At 42.2% G+C, this 27019-nt stretch overlaps 1 protein-coding gene across 4 annotated transcripts in view; it reads right to left on the minus strand.

The window, feature by feature from the left end:
* The window catches only part of CALD1 (caldesmon 1), a 251862-nt gene that overhangs the window by 97313 nt on the left and 127530 nt on the right, over positions 1-27019 (minus strand). For 3 of the 4 annotated variants that reach the window (XM_075344239.1, XM_075344242.1, XM_075344243.1), the window contains exon 3: positions 17679-17778. In XM_075344239.1, the coding sequence (XP_075200354.1) occupies positions 17679-17749 (71 nt within the window). In that variant the 5' untranslated portion in view covers positions 17750-17778. Of the gene's footprint in view, positions 1-17678; positions 17779-19323; positions 19516-27019 lie in introns of those variants that run through there. The other variant, XM_075344240.1, reaches the window with a different exon arrangement.

Consider the following 27019-nt stretch of genomic DNA (forward strand, 5'->3'; position numbering starts at 1 on the left):
TCTACAGACACATAGGTATAATTTCTATTTCCCAATTTAGGTAGGATAGTAAAGCTCTTTTATTTACTGTATATTTCCATCTCTGTAACAGCAGGGAGAAAGTAAAGGACTGCAGGAACTCAAATCTCTTGTTTCACCCTTCCAAAATGATGAAAGGTGCAGTGACCGCACAGCTTTAAAACACTAATAACCTGTAGATTACCTCATATGTGTAAGTTGATAGCATTTGTGAACATGACAGGTTCCCTTTAAATCAGTGCCTATGCTGCTGTAAAAACAGGACCGCATTACTATGAAAGATCCCTCTACAGACACATAGGTATAATTTCTATTTCCTAATTTGGGTAGGATAGTAAAGTTATTTAAGTTAATGTATATTTCCATCTCTCTTTCTAATAGAAGGGAGAAAGTAAAGGACTGCAGGAACTCAAATCTCTTGTTTCACCCTTCCGAAATAGATGAAGGGTGCAGTGACCAGGCAGCTTTAGAACAATAATAACCTGCTGATTAACCCCATAAATTGATAGAATTTAGGGACATGACAGGTTCCCTTTAAATCTGTGCCTATGCTGCTGTAAGAAAAGGACTTCATTAATTTGAAAGAAAAGATCCCTCTACAGCCACATAGGTATAATTTCTATTTCCCAATTTGGATAGGATAGTAAAGCTCTTTTATTTACTGTATATTTCCATCTCTCTAACAGCAGGGAGAAAGTAAAGGGTTGAAGAAACTCAAATCTCTTGTTTCACCCTTCCGAAATAGATGAAGTGTATAGCTGGGAAAACGAATGATGTTATTACAATTGTGATGCAGTCACTACTTATGGGCAGAATGGACGGAAGAGTAGTTAGGAAAGCCGGGGTCTGGTAACGGGAGGACACGTATGAGCACAAGGAGTAAACGGAGGCGTAGTCAGTGGACAATAGGAACAAGCAACAGATGGAAGTCTGACAATAATATTATTAGATTGTTGGCCACTCAATATGAGGATATACAAATAAGCAAGGAAAATGAGTTTTAAAGGGCCAATCATTATGAAAAACCCATGAGAAGTGCACCTTTAGAAATAATTATAAGTCGTAGTCAGGTCAATATCCGAGGGTCAGAAATCCAGGAGAGCACGTAATAGGTTCAGGGGGTAAACAGAGACGTGGTCAGATAATGGTCCGAGGTCAATAAGCAGGAGGTCATGACAGGAACAGGGAGCGGGCAGAGAGGAGTCAAATAACAATCTGGGATCAGAACACTAGCAAAGGCAACAGCACAACTGCAGAACCAGAAAGTACAACTGGGCAAAGTTCTGGGTGAGCATGCTCAGTAAGATGTCTGAGCAATTACCAGTAAGGAGGAACATTTACATCATTGGTCAGGTGATCTCCATCCTTAGATTTAGTCTGCAAGACACGATGATAATCTTTCAATCCCACTCCCGTAAACTAGTAATAAACCCGGAAGATAAGGGGAGAGAGAATCCGCATTTTCCTGTCTCCGTTATCACCAGTTGGAAGCCATGTCTAAACTCGCGGGCTTTGTCTAGGAATGTTCTGCAGCCTTGGTCTCCCGCCAGGTTATAATATGTCTTAAGACAGAGCGCTGATATATTTATTTCATGGGAGCAAAAGTTGTTCAAAAGGAGGAAAAAATAATATGCCAAAAATTGAGACGAAATAATAAAAAAATGGTATCGTCGGCTCCTGGAGATTGAAAGCTTTTTTTTTTAGAAACTTCAGGCACATTTTGTTGGGATGTCACGAGGTAACGAAATCCAAAACCTTTCCGCTATTAATGCCTGCAAATACGATAATGAAGTGGTGAGTGGTGGTCCTAAGAGGAGACCACCGATATACCGGCGGCTGAGCTGAGGAACACAGCAAGACTTGCAGTAACGATAAAAATGGAGAATAAAACTTTGGAGAATGTAACCACATTTGGGCACCGTTGGTTAGTGATAATTTTTTTTTATCTTTTAATATATTTATCCATCAATCTAAATAAAAAAAATCCAAAATGTGGCATATCGATGTAATATATCACATGGGGACCTCAGAGTCGTGGCTCCAAATACTCCTCCAGGGAGGAGACTACCGGCGACGGAGTGCAGCTGGCTATACTGGCTCAATGGGTCACGCCGTATACATTGGATCGTATTGCCTGTAGTTATGTTGTCACCGATATACTCTATTCGCTACAGTACAGGATCTGTAGGAATTATGCTGTCATGATCGAAAACATAGGCATAGCTAGAAGCTCAGGGCTCATCTGTAAAGGAATGATTTTCCATAGTGCTACTGTATCTATATATTAAAAAAATAGAAAAAAAATTTCACTAGACTCACACTCCTGTTCTGTACAATGACTGATTGTAAATACAGTATATAACCCAGGATCCACAATAGGTGATATTACAGCTCACCTCCTCCTCCTCCTGTACAATGACTGATAAAACCTCTAAATACAGTATATAACCCAGGATCCACAATAGGTGATATTACAGCTCACCTCCTCCTCCTCCTGTACAATGACTGATAAAGCCTCTAAATGCAGTATATAACCCAGGATCCACAATAGGTGATATTACAGCTCACCTCCTCCTCTTCCTGTACAATGACTGATAAAACCTCTAAATACAGTATATAACCCAGGATCCACAATAGGTGATATTACAGCTCACCTCCTCCTCCTCCTGTACAATGACTGATAAAACCTCTAAATACAGTATATAACCCAGGATCCACAATAGGTGATATTACAGCTCACCTCCTCCTCCTCCTGTACAATGACTGATGAAGCCTCTAAATGCAGTATATAACCCAGGATCCACAATAGGTGATATTACAGCTCACCTCCTCCTCTTCCTGTACAATGACTGATAAAACCTCTAAATACAGTATATAACCCAGGATCCACAATAGGTGATATTGCAGCTCACCTCCTCCTCCTCCTGTACAATGACTGATAACAACTCTATATACATTAGATAACACAGGATCCACCATTCACAATGTGATGTCACAGCTCACCTCTTCTTCCTGTACAATGATCGATAACACCTCTATGTATAGTAAATAACAATGGATCCACCATTCACAATAGGTGATGTCACAGCTCACACCCCCCCTCCTGTACAATGACTGATAATACCTCTATATATAATAGATAACACAGGATCCACAATAGGTGATATCACAGCTCACTTCCTCTCCCTCCTGTACAATGACTCATAACACCTCTATATACAGTAGATAACACAGGATCCATTATTGACAATAGAAGATATCACAGCCCACCTCCTCCTCCTGTACAATGACTGGTAAAAACTCTATATACAGTAGCTAACAGTACCTGCGATTCACAGCTCACCTCCTTCTTTTTCCTTCCCAATAACCTTTATCCAAATCAAATGTGCCAGAACCAATCCATTATGTCTATGTGGATTCAGAAAAAGAACAGGAAGTATGATTCTAATATTAGTCACAGTGTAAAAAATGTGAAGATTATTTTTTATTTTTTTATATTGATCGTGAGATGAAAACTTGAGGAAAAAAATATTATCAAAATTAATAAATAAGAAAATTATAAAAAAAAAATATATATATAAAGAATTGTTTATTTTTTTAAGTCTTAATAGGGTCATTTAAGCCCCACCCATGAGGAACCCCCATAGCACCCAATAGTGCTTTCAATAGACCTATTTTTTGAGAGGGGTTTGAACAGCTCCAGTTCAGGTTTGGTAAAGTGTGAGCAATACCAGGACTGTGAGATGGATGTAAGCGATACATTCTGTATACAGCCCTGATATAAAGAATTGGTTGTTTTTTAATGATATATTTAATTTAAAAGTTTTAATTGGTTACTTTTTAAAAGTCTTAATTGGGTAATTTAAGCCCTGCCCATGAGGAACCTCCAAATCACCCAATAATGCTTTCAATAGGCCTATTTTTGGGGTTGGGTTTAAAAAGGTCTTGTTCATTTTTTTTGGGGGGGGGGGGGAATAGCATGAAAGTCTCCACAATATCAGGACTGTGAGATGGATGTAAGCAATATATTCTGTATACAGCCCTGATCAGCCCTGATATAAAGAGTTGGATTTTTTTAATGATATATTCAATTTTAAAGTTTTAATTGGATCATTTAAGCCCCACCCATGAGGAACCTCCAAAACACCTACTAATGCTTTCAATGGGCCTATTTTTTGAGTGGGGTTTGAATAGCTCGAGTTCAGATTTGGGAAAGTCTCAGCAATATCAGGACTGCGAGATGCATGTGAGCGATATTCTGTATACAGCCCTGATATAAAGAATTGATGTTTTTTTAATGATATATTTAATTTAAAAGTTTTAATTGGTTATTATTTAAAAGTCTTAATTGGGTCATTTAAGCCCTGCCCATGAGGAACCTCCAAATCACCCAATAATGCTTTCAATAGGCCTATTTGGGGTGGGGTTTAAATAGGTCCTGTTCATTTTTGGGGGGATAGAGAGAAAATCTCCACAATATCAGGACTGTGAGATGGATGTAAGCGATACACTCTGTATACGGCCCTGATATAAAGAATTGTTTGTTTTTTTAATGATATATTTAATTTAAAAGCTTTAATTGGATTATTTAAGCCCCACCCACGAGGAATCTCCAAAACACCCAATAATGCTTTCAATAGGACTATTTTTTGAGTGGGGTTTAAAAATAGGTCCTGTTCATTTTGGGGGGGGATAGCGCCAAAGTCTCCACAATATCAGGACTGTGTGATGGATGTAAGGGATACATTCTGTATACGGCCCTGATATAAAGAATTGTTTGTTTTTTAATGATATATTTAAATTAAAAGTTTCAATTGGATCATTTAAGCCCCACCCATGAGGAACTTCCAAAACAACCAATAATGCTTTCAATAGGCCTACTTTTGAGTGGGGTTTAAACAGGTCCTGTTCATTTTTTTTTTTTAGGGGGAAAGCGAGAAAGTCTCCACAATATCAGGACTGAGATGGATGTAAGCGATATATTCGGTATACAGCCCTGATATAAAGAGTTGGATTTTTTTTAACCCTTGAACGCGCAAGCATAGACATCTACCATAGAAAACAAGTGATCTAGCAGGCCTGCAAGGCCCCAGGTATGCGTTCTAGGCTTAAGGATATATTTAATTTAAAAGTTTTAATTGGATCATTTAAGCCCCGCCCATGAGGAACCCCCAAAACACCCAATAATGCTTTCAATAGGCCTACTTTTTGAGTTGGGTTTGTTCATTTTTTGCATAAGTTTCAGCAATATCAGGACTACGAGATGGATGTGAGCGATACATTCTGTATAAGGCCCTGCGCAATATTTTGGAACATAACGACCGCTCTACAGAAATTCTTCCATTTTCCAAAACATAATTTTACCATTTGCTGAGAAGGTAAAATTCCTGTAGTTACAAAATCTTTACATTTTTTTTTTTTGCTTCTTAACAATACATATGTTGTATATAGTTTGATGAACAGCTCCAGTATTTAATACGTCCCCGAAGATGGAAGTGAATTTACAAAAGCCGCCTCTGTCTGCAGCTGCATAAGAGCTTGGATCGCTCGGCAGAAAAATCAACAAATACCAAATGCCAGGAACCTTTTTAAGTGGGATTTGTGGATTACAGATCAAGCTGGAAGGTCATTCTGCTATACGTGACGGGGACTGAAATATCTCCAAGGTGGCCGTCTAGGAGGAGAAGCATGAGGGAGCACTTTAGTTTCTCCGACAAATGATCCTTGCTACATCATGTTTCTATCAAGGAGCAAACGTCGAAAATACATTCCCTCGGAACGATTCCAGTAGAGGAATTTTTTTTTTCATTTTTTTTTAGAAATATAATACCTTCCTGGGCATATTTTAATATATATTATGTATTTAAGAGCTTTAATATATACTCACAATGGGGGTCCGAGAAGAAAAAGTGTTGATGAGAAAAATTTGTCGAGACCAATAATATAGTTTTTTTTTGAGGAGTCACACCCAGCTCTCGATACACACTCTGAATATATCCCAAATTTTATGACTGTGATGAAATATATTTATATATCTAATATATAAATCTGAATGTGTGTATGTATGTGTGTATGTCCGGGATTGGCATCTGCACCGTCACAGCTACAGCCACAAAATTTTGCACACTCGCACTTCTGGACCCCGAGAGCGTCATAGGCTATTTTTCGAGGGGAAATTTTAACCCCGCTCTTTACAGTTATTTGCCAAAAAACCTGCCTCCATTAAAGCGAATGGAGCTGGGAGCCACAGTGCAGCCAGAACTTCAGAAGAATGCGCAGCCACACCCTTATATGGAATGTTGGCGTGTCACAATGCAGCCAGGGAAAGAGACAGACACAGACAGGGAAAGAGACAGACACAGACAGGGTAAGAAACGGACATAGACAGGGTAAGAGACAGACACAAAGAGACAGACACAGACAAAGAGACAGACTGACAGGGAAAGAGACAGACAAAGAGACAGAGACAGACACAGGGAAACAGACAGACAGGGAAAGAAAGGCAAAGAGACAGACAGGGTAAGAGACAGACAAAGACAGGTAAAGAGACAGACAAAGAGACAGACAGGGAAAGAGACAGAGGGAAAGAGAGGGAAAGAGACAGACAGGGAAAGTAACAGAGATAGACAGACAGGGAAAGAGATAGGTAGACAGACAGGGAAAGAGATTGAGAGATTGAGACAGACGGAGAAAGAGACAGACAGTCAGAGACAGACAGGGAAAGAGACAGACAGACAAAGAGAGAGAGAAAGAGATACAGAGGGGGAGACAGACAGAGAGAATGGTAGAGAAACAGAGAGACAGTTACTATCCCGGGCGTTAATATATTCTATTTATACATTCTATCCCGGGAATGTTAATACATTCTATTTTGTTAACAACAGTTATTAACCCGAGCGAAGCCGGGTAGTACAGCTAGTATATATATATATATATACAGTTAGGTCCAGAAATATTTGGACAGTGACACACTTTTCGCGAGTTGTGCTCTGCATGCTACCACATTGGATTTGAAATGAAACCTCTACAACAGAATTCAAGTGCAGATTGTAACGTTTAATTTGAAGGTTTGAACAAAAATATCTGATAGAAATTGTAGGAATTGTCACATTTCTTTACAAACACTCCACATTTTAGGAGGTCAAAAGTAATTGGACAAATAAACCAAACCCAAACAAAATATTTTTATTTTCAATATTTTGTTGCGAATCCTTTGGAGGCAATCACTGCCTTATGTCTGGAACCCATGGACATCACCAAACGCTGGGTTTCCTCCTTCTTAATGCTTTGCCAGGCCTTTACAGCCGCAGCCTTCAGGTCTTGCTTGTTTGTGGGTCTTTCCGTCTTAAGTCTGGATTTGAGCAAGTGAAATGCATGCTCAATTGGGTTAAGATCTGGTGATTGACTTGGCCATTGCAGAATGTTCCACTTTTTTGCACTCATGAACTCCTGGGTAGCTTTGGCTGTATGCTTGGGGTCATTGTCCATCTGTACTATGAAGCGCCGTCCGATCAACTTTGCGGCATTTGGCTGAATCTGGGCTGAAAGTATATCCCGGTACACTTCAGAATTCATCCGGCTACTCTTGTCTGCTGTTATGTCATCAATAAACACAAGTGACCCAGTGCCATTGAAAGCCATGCATGCCCATGCCATCACGTTGCCTCCACCATGTTTTACAGAGGATGTGGTGTGCCTTGGATCATGTGCCGTTCCCTTTCTTCTCCAAACTTTTTTCTTCCCATCATTCTGGTACAGGTTGATCTTTGTCTCATCTGTCCATAGAATACTTTTCCAGAACTGAGCTGGCTTCATGAGGTGTTTTTCAGCAAATTTAACTCTGGCCTGTCTATTTTTGGAATTGATGAATGGTTTGCATCTACATGTGAACCCTTTGTATTTACTTTCATGGAGTCTTCTCTTTACTGTTGACTTAGAGACAGATACACCTACTTCACTGAGAGTGTTCTGGACTTCAGTTGATGTTGTGAAGGGGTTCTTCTTCACCAAAGAAAGTATGCGGCGATCATCCACCACTGTTGTCATCCGTGGACGCCCAGGCCTTTTTGAGTTCCCAAGCTCACCAGTCAATTCCTTTTTTATCAGAATGTACCCGACTGTTGATTTTGCTACTCCAAGCATGTCTGCTATCTCTCTGATGGATTTTTTCTTTTTTTTCAGCCTCAGGATGTTCTGCTTCACCTCAATTGAGAGTTCCTTAGACCGCATGCTGTCTGGTCACAGCAACAGCTTCCAAATGCAAAACCACACACCTGTAATCAACCCCAGACCTTTTAACTACTTTATTGATTACAGGTTAACGAGGGAGATGCCTTCAGAGTTAATTGCAGCCCTTAGAGTCCCTTGTCCAATTACTTTTGGTCCCTTGAAAAAGAGGAGGCTATGCATTACAGAGCTATGATTCCTAAACCCTTTCTCCGATTTGGATGTGAAAACTCTCATATTGCAGCTGGGAGTGTGCACTTTCAGCCCATATTATATATATAATTATATTTCTGATCATGTTTTTGTAAACAGCTAAAATAACAAAACTTGTGTCACTGTCCAAATATTTCTGGACCTAACTGTATATATATATATATATATATATATATATATATATATATATATATAATGTGTGTGTATATATCTAATATATGAAGCTGAATGTGTGTATGTATGTATGTATGTATGTATGTATGTGTGTACGTGTGTATGTGTGTGTGTGTGTGTGCGCGTGTGTGTGTGTGTGCGTGTGCGTGTGCGTGTGTGTGTGTGTGTATGTCCGGGATTGGCATCTGCACCGTCGCAGCAACAGCCACAAAATTTTGCGCACTCACACTTCTGGACCCCGAGAGCGTCATAGGCTATGTTTTGAGGGGAAATTTTAACCCCGGGCTTTACAGTTATTCACCAAAAAACCTGCCTCCATTAAAGCGAATGGAGCTGGGAGCCACAGTGCAGCCAGAACTTCAAAAGAATGCGCAGCCACGCCCTTATATGGAATGTTGGCGTGTCATAATGCAGCCAGGGAAAGAGACAGACACAAAGAGACAGACACAGACAAAGAGACAGACTGACAGGGAAAGAGACAGACAGGGAAAGAGAGGGAAAGAGAGAGAAAGGTTAAGAGAAAGACACAGACAGGTAAAGGGACAGACACAGACAAAGAGACAGAGACAGACACAGGGAAACAGACAGGGAAAGAGACAGACAGGGAAAGTGACAGAGATAGATAGACAGACAGGGAAAGAGATTGAAAAAGACGGAGAAAGAGACAGAGACAGTCAGAGACAGACAGGGAAAAAGACAGACAGACAAAGAGCTAGAGAGAGAGACAGAGAGATATATACAGAGGGGGAGACAGACATTATAATTATATTTATATCTATTTGTTTTTTGTTTTTTGTGTGCAGAATACATTTTTGTTAATACATTCTATTTTGTTAACAGCAGTTCTTAACCATGGTGAAGCTGCAGAGAAATTAAGCATTTGCTTCTAGTCTTTCTATTGATTTGCAATGAGTTTTTTTATGCTCCTGTAGTGGTGCTGCACAGAAATTTAATTTCAGTGAACTAAAAAATGCATTTTGAGCTTTAGAAGACCATGTGTATATATTCATTTGCAAAGGGGGAGGGATGGGGTTGGCTACTGTAGTCGCGCTGCAGAGAAATTGCATTTTGAAGAAGCTAAAAAATGTATTTCAGGCTTTGGAGGACCTGACATATTTATTGATTTGCAATGGGGTTTTTTACTCCTGTAATGATTGCATTTCAGAGAACTGAAAAAAAATGCATTGTAGGGTTTGGAGGACCAGGTGTTTCTATTAATTTGTAATGATTTTTTTTTGCCTGCTGTAGTGGCGCTGCAGAGAAAGTGCTTTTAGGAGAAGCTAAAAATGTATTTCAGGATTTGGAGGACTTGGTTTGTCCATTGTTTTGCATGGGGTTTTCATGCTCCTGCTGGGTATATTAATTTGTAATGCTTTTGGTTTTTTTGTGGCTATAGTGGCGCTGCAGATAAATGGCTTCAAGAAGAAGCTAAAAAATATATTTTGAGATTTGGAGGATCCAGTTAGTCTATTGATTTGCATGGGGTTTTTCATGCTCTTGTTGTGTCTATTAATTTGTAATGGGTTTTTTTTTTGGCTGCTGTAGTGGTGCTGCAAATAAATTGCTTTTACGAGAAGCTAAAAAATGTATTTTGGGATTTGGAAGACCTGGTTTGTCTATTGATTTGCATGGGGTTTTTTATGCCCCTGTTGCATCTATTAATTTCTAATGGAGGTTTTTTGGCTACTGTAGTGGTGCTGCAAAGAAATTGCTTTTAGGAGAAGCTAAAAAATGTATTTCGGCATTTGTCCATTAATTTGTATTGGGGTTTTTTTGGCTACTGTAGTGGAGCTGCAGAGAAATTGCTTTTAGGAAAAGTTGAAAAATGTATTTCGGGATTTAGAGGACTTGGTTTGTTTATTGATTTGCATGGAGTTTTTCATGCTCCTGTTGTGTCTGTGTATTCATTTGTAATGGGGTTTTTTGGCTGCTGTAGTGGTGCTGCAAATAAATTGCTTTGAAGCGAAGCTAAAAAATGTATTTTGGGATTTGGAGGACCCAGTTAGTCTATTGATTTGCATGGGGTTTTTCATTCCCCTGTTGCATCTATTAATTTGTAATGGAGGTTTTTTTGGCTACTGTAGTGGTGCTGCAAAGAAATTACTTTTAGGAGAAGCTAAAAAATGTATTTTGGGATTTGTTCATTAATTTGTAATGGAGTTTATTGGCTACTGTAGTGGAGCTGCAGAGAAATTGCTTTTAGGAAAAGTTGAAAAATGTATTTCGGGATTTAGAGGTCCTGGTTTGTCTATTGATTTGCATGGAATTTTTCATGGTCCTGTTGTGTCTGTGTATTCATTTGTAATGGGGTTTTTTGGCTACTGTAGTGACGCTGCAGAGAAATTGCTTTTCGAAGAAGCTAAAAAATATATTTCGGGATTTAGAGAACCTGGTTTGTCTATTGATTTGCATGGGGTTTTTCATGCTCCTGTTGTGTCTGTCTATTTTTTTTGTAATGGGGTGTTTTTGGCTACTGTAGTGGTGCTGCAAAGAAATTACTTTTCGAAGAAGCTAAAAAATGTATTTCGGGATTTAGAGGACCTGGTTTGTCTATTGATTTGCATGGAGTTTTTCATGCTCCTGTTGTGTCTGTGTATTCATTTATAATGGGGTTTTTTGGCTGCTGTAGTGGTGCTGCAAATAAATTGCTTTTAGGCGAAGCTAAAAAATGTATTTTGGGATATGGAGGACCCAGTTAGTCTATTGATTTGCATGGGGTTTTTCATTCCCCTGTTGCATCTTTTAATTTGTAATGGAGGCTTTTTGGCTACTGTAGTGGTGCTGCAAAGAAATTACTTTTAGGAGAAGCTAAAAAATGTATTTTGGGATTTGTTCATTAATTTGTAATGGAGTTTTTTGGCTACTGTAGTGGAGCTGCAGAGAAATTGCTTTTAGGAAAAGTTGAAAAATGTATTTCAGGATTTAGAGGACCTGATTTGTCTATTGATTTGCATGGGGTTTTTCCATGCTCCTGTTGTGTCTGTCTATTCATTTGTAATGGGGTTTTTGGCTACTGTAGTGGTGCTGCAAATAAATTGCTTTTAGGATAAGCTAAAAAATGTATTTTGGGATTTGGAGGACGCAGTTAGTCTATTGATTTGCATGGGGTTTTTCATGCCCCTGTTGCATCTATTAATTTGTAATGGAGGTTTTTTTGGCTACTGTAGTGGTGCTGCAAAGAAATTGCTTTTAGGAGAAGCTAAAAAATGTATTTTGGGATTTGTCCATTAATTTGTATTGGGTTTTTTTTGGCTACTGTAGTGGAGCTGCAGAGAAATTGCTTTTAGGAAACGTTGAAAAATGTATTTTGGGATTTGGAGGACCCGATTTGTCTATTAATTTGCATGGGTTTTTTCATGCTCCTGTTGTGTCTGGCTATTATATTGTAAAGGGTTTTTTTGGCTACTGTAGTGGAGCTGCAGAAAAATTGCTTTTAGGAAACGTTGAAAAATGTATTTTGGGATTTGTAGGACCCAGTTAGTCTATTGATTTGCATCTGGTTTTTCATTACCCTGTTGCATCTATTAATTTATAATGTAGGGTTTTGGCTACTGTAGTGGTGCTGCAAAGAAATTGCTTTTAGGAAAAGTTAAAAAATGTATTTCGGGATTTAGAGGACCTGGTTTGTCTATTGATTTGCATGGAGTTTTTCATGCTCCTGTTGTGTCTGGCTATTAATTTGTAATGGGGTTTTTTGGCGACTGTAATGGAGCTGCAGAGAAATTGCTTTTAGGAAAAGTTGAAAAATGTATTTAAGTTTTTAAAGGACCTGGTTTGTTTATTAATTTGCCTAGGGTTTTTTATGCTCCTGTGGTGGAGCTGCATTTAGGAGAAAGAAAAAAATGTATTTCGGTATTTGGAGGACTCGCGTATTTTTTATTTGCAATGCTTTCTTTCTACTGTGGTGGCGCTGCAGAGATAATGAGCACTTGCTGCTAGGTTGCTTTACTGATCGCTGGCGGTTCCAACAATCTGCCTGTGATTAGTCTTTTGTCGAGAGGCCAACTAGCCCTGGGTTTCTTATAATTACATTTAATATAAAAACGATGCTAAAATTTCCCTTATAAGACAAAAGTCAAAGGGAAATGTTAGCAGAACCTTATTGAATTTCCAGTATAAAAAAACTTCACTAGTTGCCAACCCCAGTTACTGAGCTAAATATTATTATTTCATTTCCGTTCTCACTTTTTTGTCACAATGATCTCCAACGCCAGTGACATTTTGCACAATAGATGAAGAAGAAACAAGTCAGCGCTCGGGGTGGGATTTGCACCCTGGAGTACAGCAGGATACTCCACTGGCTCCCGGCCCACAGCCGGCCGGTGATTCACCAGATTATCTTGGGTGAGGTCATATGGGGTGACCAGGCTACCTCATCATGTCACAACTGCACTAAAACATAGTGAAAAGGTAGATAAAAAAAATAAATATTCTGAGTTTTAGACCCAATCCGACCCAGTGCGACTTCTAATGCCCCTTATTTCAAATTCTTGTAAAATTGGAGAGGCAACAATTTGTGCGTTCAGTCGGCAGCAGAGAGAACTTACATAGACAGCTCATTTTGGGTTTTTTCAACAAGAAATGTGTAATACTTCACTTCTCCTGCGGAGGCGCTGCAGGGAAAGAGAGCACCAGCCAATTCTCTACAGAGGAGTACTCTGTGGTTAGCTTCACGCTTAATAAAACCAGATTTGCAAAGTGGACAATGCCATTAATAAGACAGTGCAATATCATCCAGACCACTCCTTTAACCCCATCATCCAGACCACCCCTTCAACCCCATCATCCAGACCACCCCTTTAACCCCATCATCCAGACCACCCCTTTAACCCCATCATCCAAACCAACCCTTAAACCGCTTAATCTGCACTTGTATTGTGGAGGTCTGTGTAACTCACCACAAGATAAGACCTACTTCATAACTTTTATCAATGCCCTTCTGACTGTGCTGTGTAAAGTTTTTCCCCAGAGCTACTCATCTTTTTTCAAGTAATGCCCCACCAGACCACTTCTAACCTCCTTAAAGGGGTTGTCCACTATTTGGACAACACCTTTTGATTCTTCATGTTTCCTCCCGGTAAAATAATAATGACGATACTCACATCCCGTACCTGTGCTGGTCCAACGGTGCCACGGCTCGCAGTGCCATGGCTCGCTTTGGGTTGTGACGTCATATAAGAACTGTGTCCAATCAATGCCAGCTTCTGTCTCCCTGCCTTCGGACCAAACAAACAGTCAACAGGAAGTAATCACAGCCACAGGGCTCACTTCCTGTTGATCAACTCGTTTGGTCCTTAGGCAGGGAGACAGAGGCGGGAGCAGAGCCATCGGACCCCGACTAGGCTTGGAGTCGCCGTCAACAGTCAAATCCGAGTGTGACAGGAACGCCATGGGTTTCCTAACAGCCAAAGACCCGTTAGAAGGCAACCGTCCACACCGTGATGGTATACAGCTACCGCCTAAGGCTAGAGACCCAAGGGCTAGCGCCTGCGGGCAAACGGGCTCCTCCGGCATCCATACACCGGGGAGCGGACTACCGTTGGGGATCCATCGTAGTCAAAACAGTACACAAAGGTGCAGGGAAAGATAGTCGCCATCACCTGTCTGGGAAGAGACACTGCAGCCGGCTGCGGGACCCGTCCATCCAGCCGTTTAGTTTACCGAGGACTTTGTGCATCTCTTGCTGAGTGAGTACACCCGTGCCATCCGGCACCGCGCCGCGCTGTCCCTGCAACCCTGCACCTCACCAACCCTGCCTCCCCGTCACACCACCGGGCCCCGGGACCATCGACCCCTACCCACGGAGGGGGAAAACAACATCCCAGCTGCTCCCCACCATCACTCCCGGGATCCTCGTCACCAGCAGCGGTGGTGCCCATCTTCACCACAACCCGTGGGTGGCGTCACAGACTAAATCCCCCAAACCAACCACCCCTTTCACTCACGGGCGAGGAGCGCCGCTCGAGTCCCCGGATTCGGCCCACCGCTCGAGCCACCGAGCAGCAGCCGCAGCAGCGCCGGACCTGAGTGTTAGCGAGCGCGCAGCAGCGGCGTCCTCCTCCCGCCCGCGACAACATCGCAAGAGCCCCACGTCCAATCAGTGCTGGATACTGTCTCCTCGCCTTTGGACCAAACAAACAATAAACAGGAAGTGAGCACAGCCGCAGAGCTCACTTCCTGTTGATTAACTCGTTTGGTCCGAAGGCGGTGAGACAGAAACCTGTGCTGATTGGACGCGAGGCTCGCGTGATGTCACAACCCCAAGTAAGCCATGGCACCGCAGATATGGCGCAGGAATGGGAGGTGAGTGTAGGCTTTATTATTTTACCGGGGGGGAACATGTAAAATCAAAAGGGGTTGTCCTAATAGTGGACAACCTCTTTACTCTGCTTCTATACTCCGGGGGGTCTGTCTAATATACATTTCTGCCACAAGAAAAGACCCACTACTACATGAATCCAATGTTTACCTGACCTTCTGACGGTGCCATGTAAAGTCTTCCCCAAAAGCCACTCTCTCTTTCAAGCCATGCCCGTCGAAATCTTTTCTATGCCCCATATACATACATTTAGATGCAGGAGCTCCAGCAGATGATGAAGCATCTTGACATTACACACAAGAAAAATTCCAGGAACTATTGCTTTTCAGTTGTTATGGGCACCTTTAGTGGAGAATAGTAGATTTGTTAACCCTTCCGGAAGTCCTGAAGGTTTACCTTTTTTCTATGCCTCATATATGAATGTTTAGATGCTGGTGTGGCGCCCCTGAGGCTTCAGTTGCCTCAGGGTACTGCACCTCACCAGAAGTGCAGTATTCATCCTGGGTACAGAGGAGGTCATTGCCAGTAAACTACCACAATCCACCAAAACATACAGTTAGTCTCCCTCTCCCTGGGACTGGGTTAGGGTAGGGTCATTCGGAGGGTCACCACAAGGTATGGGACCTCCCACCCACTATTTCAGGATTCCAGGGGGCGGAGCTACAGAACAGGGAGCAAGGCCGACACGCATACATAGACAGTCAGTCAGTGACGGTTAGTCAGCAACAAGGGAGCAAGTGAGATGTGGGGAGAACATGGTCGCTGAGGGGAGAGCTGCGCCATAACTCCCTCAGGAGCGAGAGCACAGCCCTAGGCTGGTGGCACTTCACGTCCCGCCAGTAGAATCCGCCGGGCAGAGGATTTCAAGTCTTCTGGCCCACACAAAGCGTTTGGGGCACAGCAGCTTATAGAGCCAGGAGTCATGACAAAAGAGCGGCACCAGTAACAGACTTGCGCTGCCTGCCATACGGGACAGGAACAGGGTCCGTCCAAGGATTCGGGTCCCAGAGTAGCAGGGACTCAAACAACACAGTACAAAGAGGAAGGACTCGCATAACGAAACACCGGTTCTGTTCTCCGAAATATCCGGGATCGGCTGGAGCCCATGACAGTGGAGTCTGGCAGTTTAAAGGCGGTGACATCTCAATGAGTAAAGAACTTTAACTGAAATCCCTGTATCGTCCAATCCTTCTCGCACCCTGCGCTTCTTTACTAGAGTGGACAACTACTCCCAACATCCCTGGGGCTTGAGCTCTGCCTGTAGAGAGCTGCACCAACGTAGCTGCACTACCATCTGCCCTCAGAGGAAACCTCTTGCAGTGGCGGCTTCTATATTAGCCGCAAACCATGGATGGCGTCATGAATACAAACTCTACTCCCCTGTAAATAACCCCTCCATCTTTATTGACATCATCGGGATCTCGGAACCGGGCCTAGCTGCTGTGACATCCCACCCCCTACACCGGCCCGGTGACAAGTAACCACCCAGACCCCATGGGTGCGTCACTGGGGCTTCAGCAGATGTCAAAGCATCTCGACATTATACACAAGAAAAATTACAAGACCTACAGCTTTACAGGTTGTGTGGGGCAGCTTTCATGGAAAATAGTAGAACTGTCAACCCTTCCAGACGTCCTGGAGGTCTACCTATTTTCTATGCCCCATGTATGAACATTTAGATGCTAGTGCACTAGCAGCTGACAAAGCATCTTGACGTTACACACAAGAAAAATTCCAGGAACTACTATTTTACAGGTGGTTTTGGGTGGCTTTAGTAGAGAGTAGTAAATGTGTCAACCCTTCCAGAAGTCTTGGAGGTCTACATTTTTTCTATGCCCCATATATGAACGTTTAGATGCTGGGGCTCCATTAAATGACGAAGCATCACAACATTATACACAAGAAATATTTCAAGACCTACTGGTTTTGGGCAGCTTTAGTGGAAAATAGGAAATGTGTCAACCCTTCCGGAAGTCCCAGAGGTCTACCTTTTTTTTGTGGGAGCCTTCTGGGTGTCCCAGGAGGGTTGGTCAGCATATATTTCTATAAAAAACGAATGATAGGTTTTGGAACTCTATTCAAGATTTTCTACTGGGTCAAAGGGACTTTTTATGGATTTTCCACTGGGTCAAAGGGACTTTTTACAGATTTTCCACTTGGTCAAAGGGACTTTTTCAAGTTACTGCACTGAAAGCCCCATATTCTACCCAAACTGGACACCATGTAACGAATCAAAACCTCACTGGACTATATTAAATAAATGTATGCTTATGAAGAGACCCCTTTTTACAATGTTCTTCATTGGTACATGTAACCTAATATATTTAACCCTTGTTGCTTCTCGGTTTTCATGCATAATACCATTTAAAATTAAATCCAACATTTCAAGCTTCAACGTTCCTTCCTTAGGAAATTTTTGCCAATACTTGGCTTCGTTTCCAGAAATGTTTCCTGTCAAGAAATAAAACGGGTCCACTGGGAACAATGATGTCATCGATATACAAATATAAATAACTTCCTCGCTCGGGCTACATTCCTGACGTGCTGTATTTGGACCAACATAAAGTAGACGTTGCAAATCATTATTTGTGACCATTTTTGGAAATGCAACATGGCTGGTTGTGTCTTGGTGTGGATATGGATTTGGCCAAGTGTGACTTCCAGATATGGGTACCCTCCAATTCAAATATAAATGAGCACGGAGCTCACAAATTTATTCTGGCATTACCTTTCGACTTCCTGGCGCATTTCCTCCCGTTTCTGTCTCCTGAGCTCTCTGCGACGTTCAAAGTCATCCATGGCGGCCGCTGGAGCTTCTGAGCTGAAATCTTAAAAGCATAAAAAAAAATTTTTAGACAAAAGACTTTTTGAATCACATTTTTGATACTCAATAGAATAACATTCATTGTGCAGGTACAACCTTGATTGCAGAGACTGTAATCTGCAAGCAAGGTTCTGGTTACAGCTTGTCCCTTAATGCCTTGACAAGCATCATTTATAGGAATATGGTCAGAACACAAGGGCAAGAAGCTATACAATTAAAGATTATTCCAAATTATGAGAAGGATGTTGGGTTCTTCAGATGTGCGCCATCAGATGGCTGCCAGTTGAACGATGGTTCAGCCAATCGTTCGGCCAGTAGCCTTCTTGGCCGTCTTGCCCATCCTTAACTCCCTCAACAATCGATTGTCGGTGGTTCCGATACACATTAAACTAAAACAAATCCATCATTATTGGAAGATTCGGCCAACCTTAATCTAATAAGTAAGGAGGACTTAAGGCACAGGAGAGGCAAAAGCCTGTGCTCTGCACAGCAGCACGTCTGTCACAAGCAAAGAACAAACTCCATCCCATTGCAGAATAGGTGAAACAACTGGTTAACTAAAGTCTTCCATCATCTCCAAGAAGCATAATACACCTTGGCATTCCTAGATTACAATTCAATCTTCACGATTTAAGAAGTGAGGAAAAATGAAGTTATGGGCGTTGCGAAAAACCTAAGTTAGGTGGGGTTTTATTTTTTTTTACAGGATCCTATGGCACTGTGTTTTTGAAGTGGAAAACTCTTCAGAAAATGATCATTTTTGGAGGATGTTTTCGGAAAAGTTTTCCTTTTCCCTGATGCAATTTTCAAGAGGTTTTGACAGAATTTTTTTCCCCTGAATTGTCTGTATTTTTGCAACCTCATATGGAGCAGGATAAGCTTAAAATTTTTTTACAACATGCATTTTTCAAAAACCTGAAGTGGAAAAAATGCTCATAAAAATACTTCTACATCCGAAGAGCAAAATGGATTAACATCGAAATGAATAGGAAGAGTCTTTCTTTAAAGTGTTTTTTTTTAGACAATTTTTGTTGCATTTTTCCTTCTTTTTTTTTTTGTTAGAGCGGGTCCACCCTAAAAATAAACTCCATTTGCACACGGCCTTTTACTGTGATGTGCGCTCTTCCAAAAAAAGTCTAAATGTCTCAGAATAAATATTAAAGCTACGATACCCAATATCAAGGAATCGGTGAGAAAAATATAAGACAATGATTGACAACGTATGACCAAAAAGTCTACCAAACTTTATCAACGTGACCAAAAAGTCTACCAAACTTTGTCAATGTGACCAAAAAGTCTAGAAAACTTTATCAACATTTGCAAGTATTTTCGAGGTTAAGGTCTTGTCCTTAATGGCATTAAGAGATATCGATTTACGAAATTAACTAACTGGGTGGAATATTGAGATAGAAAAATGATCCGTTCCACCAAACAGTGTAGGATCTGGATAACAGCGCCTCCTCCCCCACCACCCCCAGTATGTCTTCTGCGTCCTTACATCTATTTTTAAAGAAAAAAAATCATCCCCAAAAGAATACTTTAAACTCACCGGTTGTGGATTTTCCTCTGTGATTTGTAATCCAGCAGCTCTATCGTAAAGCCTTAGGTATCACTGAGCAGGCACACGGTGTGGAGAACATCAAAGACCAGGCTTGTCTCCTCCACTCTGGAGATCATATTAAAGTACTACCAGAAAAGGGAAAGGCTTTGTGTCCGCTCTGTGTTTAGCTAAACCGTCCTGTCAGTGCTTAGTTTAACTTTCGGATGCTGAATGCCAGATCAGCACCAAGAACTAGAGAGTTTCCTGTGAGGTTTTTGAGGCTGCCTCTCTGAACTTTGGGACAACATTCCACAATTAACCCCATCGATACCATTTCGCATTCCACGAAATTCCATGAGACCAGTGCTTACAAGTCCTCGAGCCCTACGTTACCCATCTCTTGTGTAAGATCACTTCAGCTAAATCATAAATCCTCAGGAGGTTGAAGTTGCCCAATATCTTACTTTTCTCAAATACTCATACTTTATAAAAGTCTTTGCTCGTTAAATTTTTGAGTCCACCAACTAAAACATATAGACAAGGTAATTTTTTGAGCCCACCAACCAAAACATATAGACAAGTTAAACTTTTGAGCCCACCAACCAAAACATATAGACCAGGTAAATTTTTGAGTCCACCAACTAAAACATATAGACAAGGTAATTTTTTGAGCCCACCAACCAAAACATATAGACAAGTTAACTTTTGAGCCCACCAACCAAAACATATAGACCAGGTAAATTTTTGAGCCCACCAACCAAACCAAACATATAGACAAGGTAAATTTTTGAGCCCACCACCCAAAACATATAGACAAGGTAATTTTTTGAGCCCACCAACCAAAACATATAGACCAGGTACATTTTTGAGCCCACCAACCAAAACATATAGACCAGGTAATTTTTGAGCCCACCAACCAAAACATATAGACAAGGTACATGTTTGAGCCCACCACCCAAAACATATAGACAAGGTATGTTTTTGAGCCCACCAACCAAAACATAAAGACAAGGTAAAGTTTTGAGCCTACCAACCAAAACATATAGACAAGGTAACGTTTTGAGCCCACCAACCAAAACATATAGACAAGGTACATTTTTGAGTCCACCAACCAAAACATATAGACAAGGTTACATCTCCTGTGCTCCTTGGAATATCAACCCAGAATCTTTCCAACGTTCACGACTTCGTACTTATATATTGTTCGTGCCCACACACCCATAACCTTTTCCACAAGATTTCGTGATGGTCCACCACATTTTATACATCACCACACAGTTTTGGACTTTTGGATTTTTGGTGGTGTTGAGACAAGCTGAACATTAGAAGGAAAACAAACTATTAACATTATAAAATTTCTTATCCTAGAGTTTACTGCTAGTTCTAGTGATGATATGACCACCCTAATGTCATTAGGGTACAATAGGATTGAGCTGTTGCATCTGTTGGACATGCCGAATTCCGGTGCTGGTCCAACAACTCTGTGATCAAAAGCCAGATTTTTCAGGGTGTCCAAGATAGTAAAGGCAGTGTTGATAATGTATGAAACTCCTCCATCTCTCGAGTATGTCATGTGTCTTGTAACTCGTATTGATCGCCCTTTCCAGGAGTTGAGGAGCTCCCGATCCATTAGTTAGGGAACCCTATCTGCTATGTGGGATAGTAGCTCGGAGGGCTAACTGGAAGTATTGGCTCCAACTCTCTGGTTTCATTCTGTTGACCACTCTTTAGATATTTCTTCTTTAGTTGTCCATGGTCTTAAGTATGAGATAACTGTTGGCCAAATGTTTGCTCAATAGGCTTCTATCTCTCCCAACTTTCCCAAACACGAGCTCTTGGTACAGCAAAGCATTCATGTATTTTTGATAGCCGCAGTAGAGAAAGCCACTGCCGGATACCAATGGTAGCAGTTTATCTCCCCAGAAAAGAAAAGTATGAGTGGTGAAATTCCAACTGTCCAATTCTCCTGAAAAGTCATCTGTCCGGAGAGAGTCATTTGTTAGCCACTGATATTTGAGTAAGGTCATTCGACCCTGCCAACTTCAAAAAGATGTGCCAACCATGTAATATGTATGGGAGCTTTTTGGAATCAGACTCAGACATAGGATTTTGGGAGAAATAAGGATGAGATCTGTTGAATTTCAAAGCCGGAGCCTACTGTTCTCTCAGCAGATGAACCATCATCAAGACGGTCCATCAGTGATCTACTCCACTCTCTGAATTCCGAACACATGCACCCTTAACCAAACCGAGCACCCATTAGTATGGTGTGGGTAGGAAAGAAACTGGTCTGATGAAAGAACGTAAGGCCACTGCTACCTAAGCTGTATCAGAACTTTTATACTCAACTGGATGTTCTCTTAGCCTATATTAATATCACGACTATTAAATCATTTTCTCATGTCCATCTCTGTCTGTCAATTGTGCCACACGGTTCTTAGGTCAGGCCACTGCTTCTTCTCCATCAATGGTCATGAACAACTCAATATCATCTACGTATTGATGACAGCTACATCTTTCAGCTCCTTATCTCGCTATCACCCTACCATTGTATCTTCCTGACTGTGCATCCATTGTTTCCTCTACCATATCCCCCATTCTTCCTCATTCTTAACCTGGTCAAGACCGTACTAATCCACAACCTGAAATAACAATCTTTGATGATAATAATAGTAATGCTAGTCTGGTCAAGCCAAGAGTGATGTTATGTAAATCCCCAATAAACATGCATGCTTAGATCATCCATGGTGTGTTTTTGATACACAAGGACATGGCATACTCCATCCTCTCTAAAATGTGCCTTATCTTTCTATACCTTTTATTACAATTGCAATAGATTGTCAGTATAGGTGGTTTCGCCAAAAAGAACAAATAGTTGCAGAAACATTATTTTTACAAAGAGAACATTGTTCTGGAAAAACCCCGTTGTTTTTGTTTTGCTTGGTATAAACCTGTCACGGGGGTGGTACTGACAGACCAGGGGGTTCCTAAGCTGGCCCTAAAACTGGGGTTCCTAATCTCACCCTCACCCCGGAGGTATCCGTTAAGGTAGGGAGGTCCAGATCCCCAACTTGGCCCTGTCTCCTGTCCGAGCCCTGATCTTACTCCCCCCGACCCTGGGAGTGGGCTGGAAACCCTGTTCAAAAGCCCATAGAAAAGACATGGACGAGGGAGAACGAAACTTCATACACACTTCACTTAAACACAAAGAAGAGATAATATGTGAACTGAGGAATAAAGAAAAGGGTAGGGAAAAGCTCACAACAGGGAACATTTCACACCACACAAAAAAAATCTATTGTTCATCATGAACTGAGAACCACTGAGCCCGAGATAGCTGATGCTCAGGAGGAGGTACCACCAGGTGTTCCCCCCCAACAGAGCATTTGTTCCCCAGGCTGAAGATAATGTCACGGGGGTGGTACTGATAGACCCAAGGTTCCTAAGCTGGCCCTAAGACTGGGGCCCCTACGCTCACCCTATCCCCGGAGGTACGGATCCCCAACCTTCCCTACCTTCAAGGGTACCTCCGGGGTGAGGGTGAGCATAGGGACCTTAGTCTTAGGGGCACCTTAGGAACCCCTGATCTGTCAGTACCACCCCTATGACAAAACCTCATAATGCTAATTTAAAGTAATGCAACTTTTTGTGGCACTACTCTTCCTCCTTTTTGTGAGAGAAGACCATCTGGATCCTTATCCTCTTGCTTGGTACTGTTGGTATCATAGCACATGGGGTTAAGATGGCCAAGATAGTTTACCCCAAAATGTGCCTCATGTCACCTTTATTGGTGCTAAAAGGGACTCTGTCAAGACAAATTGACTATTCAAACCAAGCACAGGTGATTGGTGTAGCCTTGGCGTGGCAAAAAGTTTAGTTTCAGTTGCACTTTTCTTATTTTCCATCTATCTCTGCCTTTCCCTGGCTACTTTTTTCAATCATGGCAAAGTTGAGGCCGAGACAGATTGAAAACAAGTACATGGGAGGGTCAACTGAACTGCTCAGCCATACCAAGGGTTCTCTGAGTGTCTGTGCATGGTTTGAACAGTCATTTTCTGCTGACAGATTTTCTTTACGATGACAAATGCCTGTGATAGATGTGTCACGGCCTGTCATGGAGATATCATGGCCGGCTCACAATCCTGTGGCAGCGAGTGCTAGAAGATCACAGAGATTGGTGGCACGTGTTGTTATCTGACCTTTCTCTGTTTCCGAAGTCAGTGGACTCTAGGACCCTGGAAAACTGTCAGTCCTTCATAGCAGTTGGTATCCTCTGACTTCCTTTATTAACCTCACCCTGGGGTAATTTGGGTGCTGTTTATATTTTGCTCTTTACTGAGCTCTGGAGAGGTAATCTTCTGGTGCATCTGAGACTTCTGTGGTTGCTGCTCAGATGTTTGTCTTTTGCTATCTACCAGGGCTCTGGTGATCGCAGTCGTGTTTCCCATGTATTGTCCCCTTGTGTCTTCCTTTAGCGTTTAGTGGGGTTGACGAAGAGTTTATCCCATCCGTTCCCCATTTAGGGCCTAGCACTAGGGATACCTAGGGTCAAGTGTCCGTCTCGGAGCATAGGTGAGGAACCTATCTAGGGTGGTGAGGGACCCAAGGGACCAGCAGTAGGTTGCTGTCAGGGGTCACTACTCCCCCCTTTCTCTAGCTATAAGGCATTCCTTCCCCCTTTTTATGTGTTGTCCTATACTGGTGGTATAGCCTTTCTCCCCTGCCGTGACATTGCCCCTCTTTTCGTCTGGTCGTGTCAATAATATAGTTCTGGTGTTTAAAAAAACTAGACTTGATGGCCCCAGAGGGTTGAAATGAAGACTTTTATGTCCTTTAATTAACCCTTCGTATTTTGGGCTTAGGCCAAAAGTCCAGAGAGTCGTGAGCCTAATAGGTGTAAAGCCATACTCGAATGTCATGGTCTACTGTAGTCATGATGGACCCATGAGGATGACAAGTCTCTATGACTAGTCTACTTTTATTGCTCCTGTACTCATATCTATGGGGACATCTCTGGAGCTGATATTCTCATGTGGAGGGAGGAGGAGCCATTATTTTTTAAAAATAAGAAAATTATAACGTGCTTGTAGCTTTACAGTCTCTGAAACTATTTTGCTTTTTAAGGAGAACAGATAATTTTTGTTCGGATCATCTGGAAAAGTGAAATATCTGAAACTTGAGTCGGAGCCTGGACAGAGTCATAGACAACAAAACAGGAAATACCCAAACTGAAGGTTACTACTGATAGCGCGAACTGCAACTTTATCCCTGACCCTAAAATATGTCGTCTTTCCTCATTAGCAAAATAGCCTCCTTAGTTTTTCTTCTATTCATACTCAAATCTTTCTTAAAGGATCCATGAAAACAAAGTAACATGTTACTTAAAGGGGTCTTGTCACTTGGCAAAAATATGTATTTTTTTTCCTCAGTGTAAATTTCTCTGTTCTCCTGATTCCGGGGATGTTGTTCATTTTTTTCTGCTCCACTCCATTCCTGAGATATGGCCCCTTCTTTACGGTATGTAAATTTGGTCTTCTTTGCTAAGTAGGCGTGGTCTTCAAGAAAATGCCCACAAAGAATGATTGCGGGTTACGCCCAGTTGGAAAAAACATGACTAGATTTATGTGCTGGGAATAGAGGGTCATATCTCAGGAAATGAGAAGCGCAGGTACAAAAGAAAAACAACGCCGGATTCAGAAAACAGCAGCATTTACACCAGCTAAATTATATATATCTAATATATAAAGCTGAGTGTATGTATGTTTGTTTGTATGTCCGCTAAAGGAATCCGCACCGCCGCATTTACAATCACGAAATTTTGCACAGACAGTCCATGGGACTCAGGGAATGTCATAGACTATGTTTGGACAGGAAAATTTAACCCTGCGCTTTACAATTACTCTTCAAAAAAACTGCCTCCATTAAAGTCAATGGAGCTGAGAGCTATTAGGTTATTAATAGCAGTTGCGATTGGTTGTTATAGGAACAAAATAAATTGTTAGTATAAGAAGCTTATGTGTGAGGTAATAAGATGTCGGTGGGGAGATAGACAGAGAAAGACAGAAAGAGACAGACAGGAAAAGAGACAGAGAGAGAGAGACAGACAGAGGCAGACAGACAGGGAAAGAAACAGGGAAATAGACAGAGACAAGGAAAGAGACAAGGAAAGAGACAGAGACAAGTAACTAGACAGGGAAAGAGACAGACAAGTAAAAAGACAGGGAAAGAGACAGAGACAGACGGGGAAAGTGACAGACGGGGAAAGTGACAGACGGGGAAAGAGACAGACCTGGAACAGAAACAGACGGAGAAAAGAGACAGACGGAGAAAAGAGACAGACGGGGAAAAGTGAACAGACGGGGAAAAGTGACAGACGGGGAAAAGTGAACAGACGGGGAAAGTGACAGACGGGGAAAGTGACAGACGGGGAAAGTGACAGACGGGGAAAGTGACAGACGGGGAAAGTGACAGATGGGGAACGAGACAGACGGGGAACGAGACAGACCTGGAACGAGACAGACCTGGAACGAGACAGACCTGGAACGAGACAGACGGTGAAAGTACTGACAGACAGAGAGCCACAGACAGAGACAGACACAGAGATAGAGAGAGAGACACAGAGATAGAGACAGACAGAGAGACTGATACAGAGACACAGAAACTCGAAGAGAGACAGAGAAACAGTTACTACCCCGGGCAACGCCGGGGACTACAGCAAGTGTGTATATATATATATATATACAGTTAGGTCCAGAAATATTTGGACAGTGACACAAGTTTTGTTATTTTAGCTGTTTATAAAACACTAGAAGGTTGCCCGATTCTAAAGCATCGGGTATTCTAGAATTTATTGTGTAGTTAATGTATAATTTTTGTTATATATATTAGATGTTGTTGCGTGTAGTTGCTAAGTGTTTGTGTAGGGCGCTATACATGTTCTGGGTGTTGTCTGGGTGTGGCAGGGGGTGAGAGCGGTGTTGTATGTGTGTTGCGTGTGTTGCATTGTTTGTGGAGCGCTGTGTGTCTGTAGCGTTGTGTGTGTGTTGCACGGTTTGTGTGTGTGTGGTGTGTTTTGGGGGGAGGTATGTTTTGTGCAATGTGTGTGTTGTGCGGTATGTGCGTATATTTATGTATGCCGCGGTGTTTGTGTGTTGAGTGTTGTGTGTGTGCGGCGTTGTCTGTGTGTGTGGGTGTCTGTGTAGGGCGGTGTTTGTGGTTCTGTGGTTCCCAGTGTGTGTGTGTGTGGTGTGTTGTGCAGTGCGCGTGTGTGTGTGTGTGTGTTGGGGGGAGGTGTGCACCTCCCATCGTGCCCCATCCCCCATGCTGCGCACCCCCCATCGTGCTCCATCCCCCATGCTGCACACTCCCCATCGTGCTCCATCCCCTATGCTGCGCATTCCCCATCGTGCTCCATCTCCCATGCTGCGCATTCCCAATCGTGCTCCATCCCCTATGCTGCGCATTCCCCATCGTGCTGCATCCCCCATGCTGCGCACTCCCAAACGTGCTCCATCTGCAATGCTGCGCACTCCCAAACGTGCTCCATCCGCCATGCTGCGCACTCCCAAACGTGCTCCATCCGCCATGCTGCGCACTCCCAAACGTGCTCCATCAGCCATACTGCGCACTCCCAAACGTGCTCCATCCGCCATGCTGCGCACTCCCAAACGTGCTCCATTCGCCATGCTGCGCACTCCCAAACGTG

This window comes from Anomaloglossus baeobatrachus, chromosome 4, assembly GCF_048569485.1.
Source record: "Anomaloglossus baeobatrachus isolate aAnoBae1 chromosome 4, aAnoBae1.hap1, whole genome shotgun sequence".
NCBI lineage: Eukaryota > Metazoa > Chordata > Amphibia > Anura > Aromobatidae > Anomaloglossus > Anomaloglossus baeobatrachus.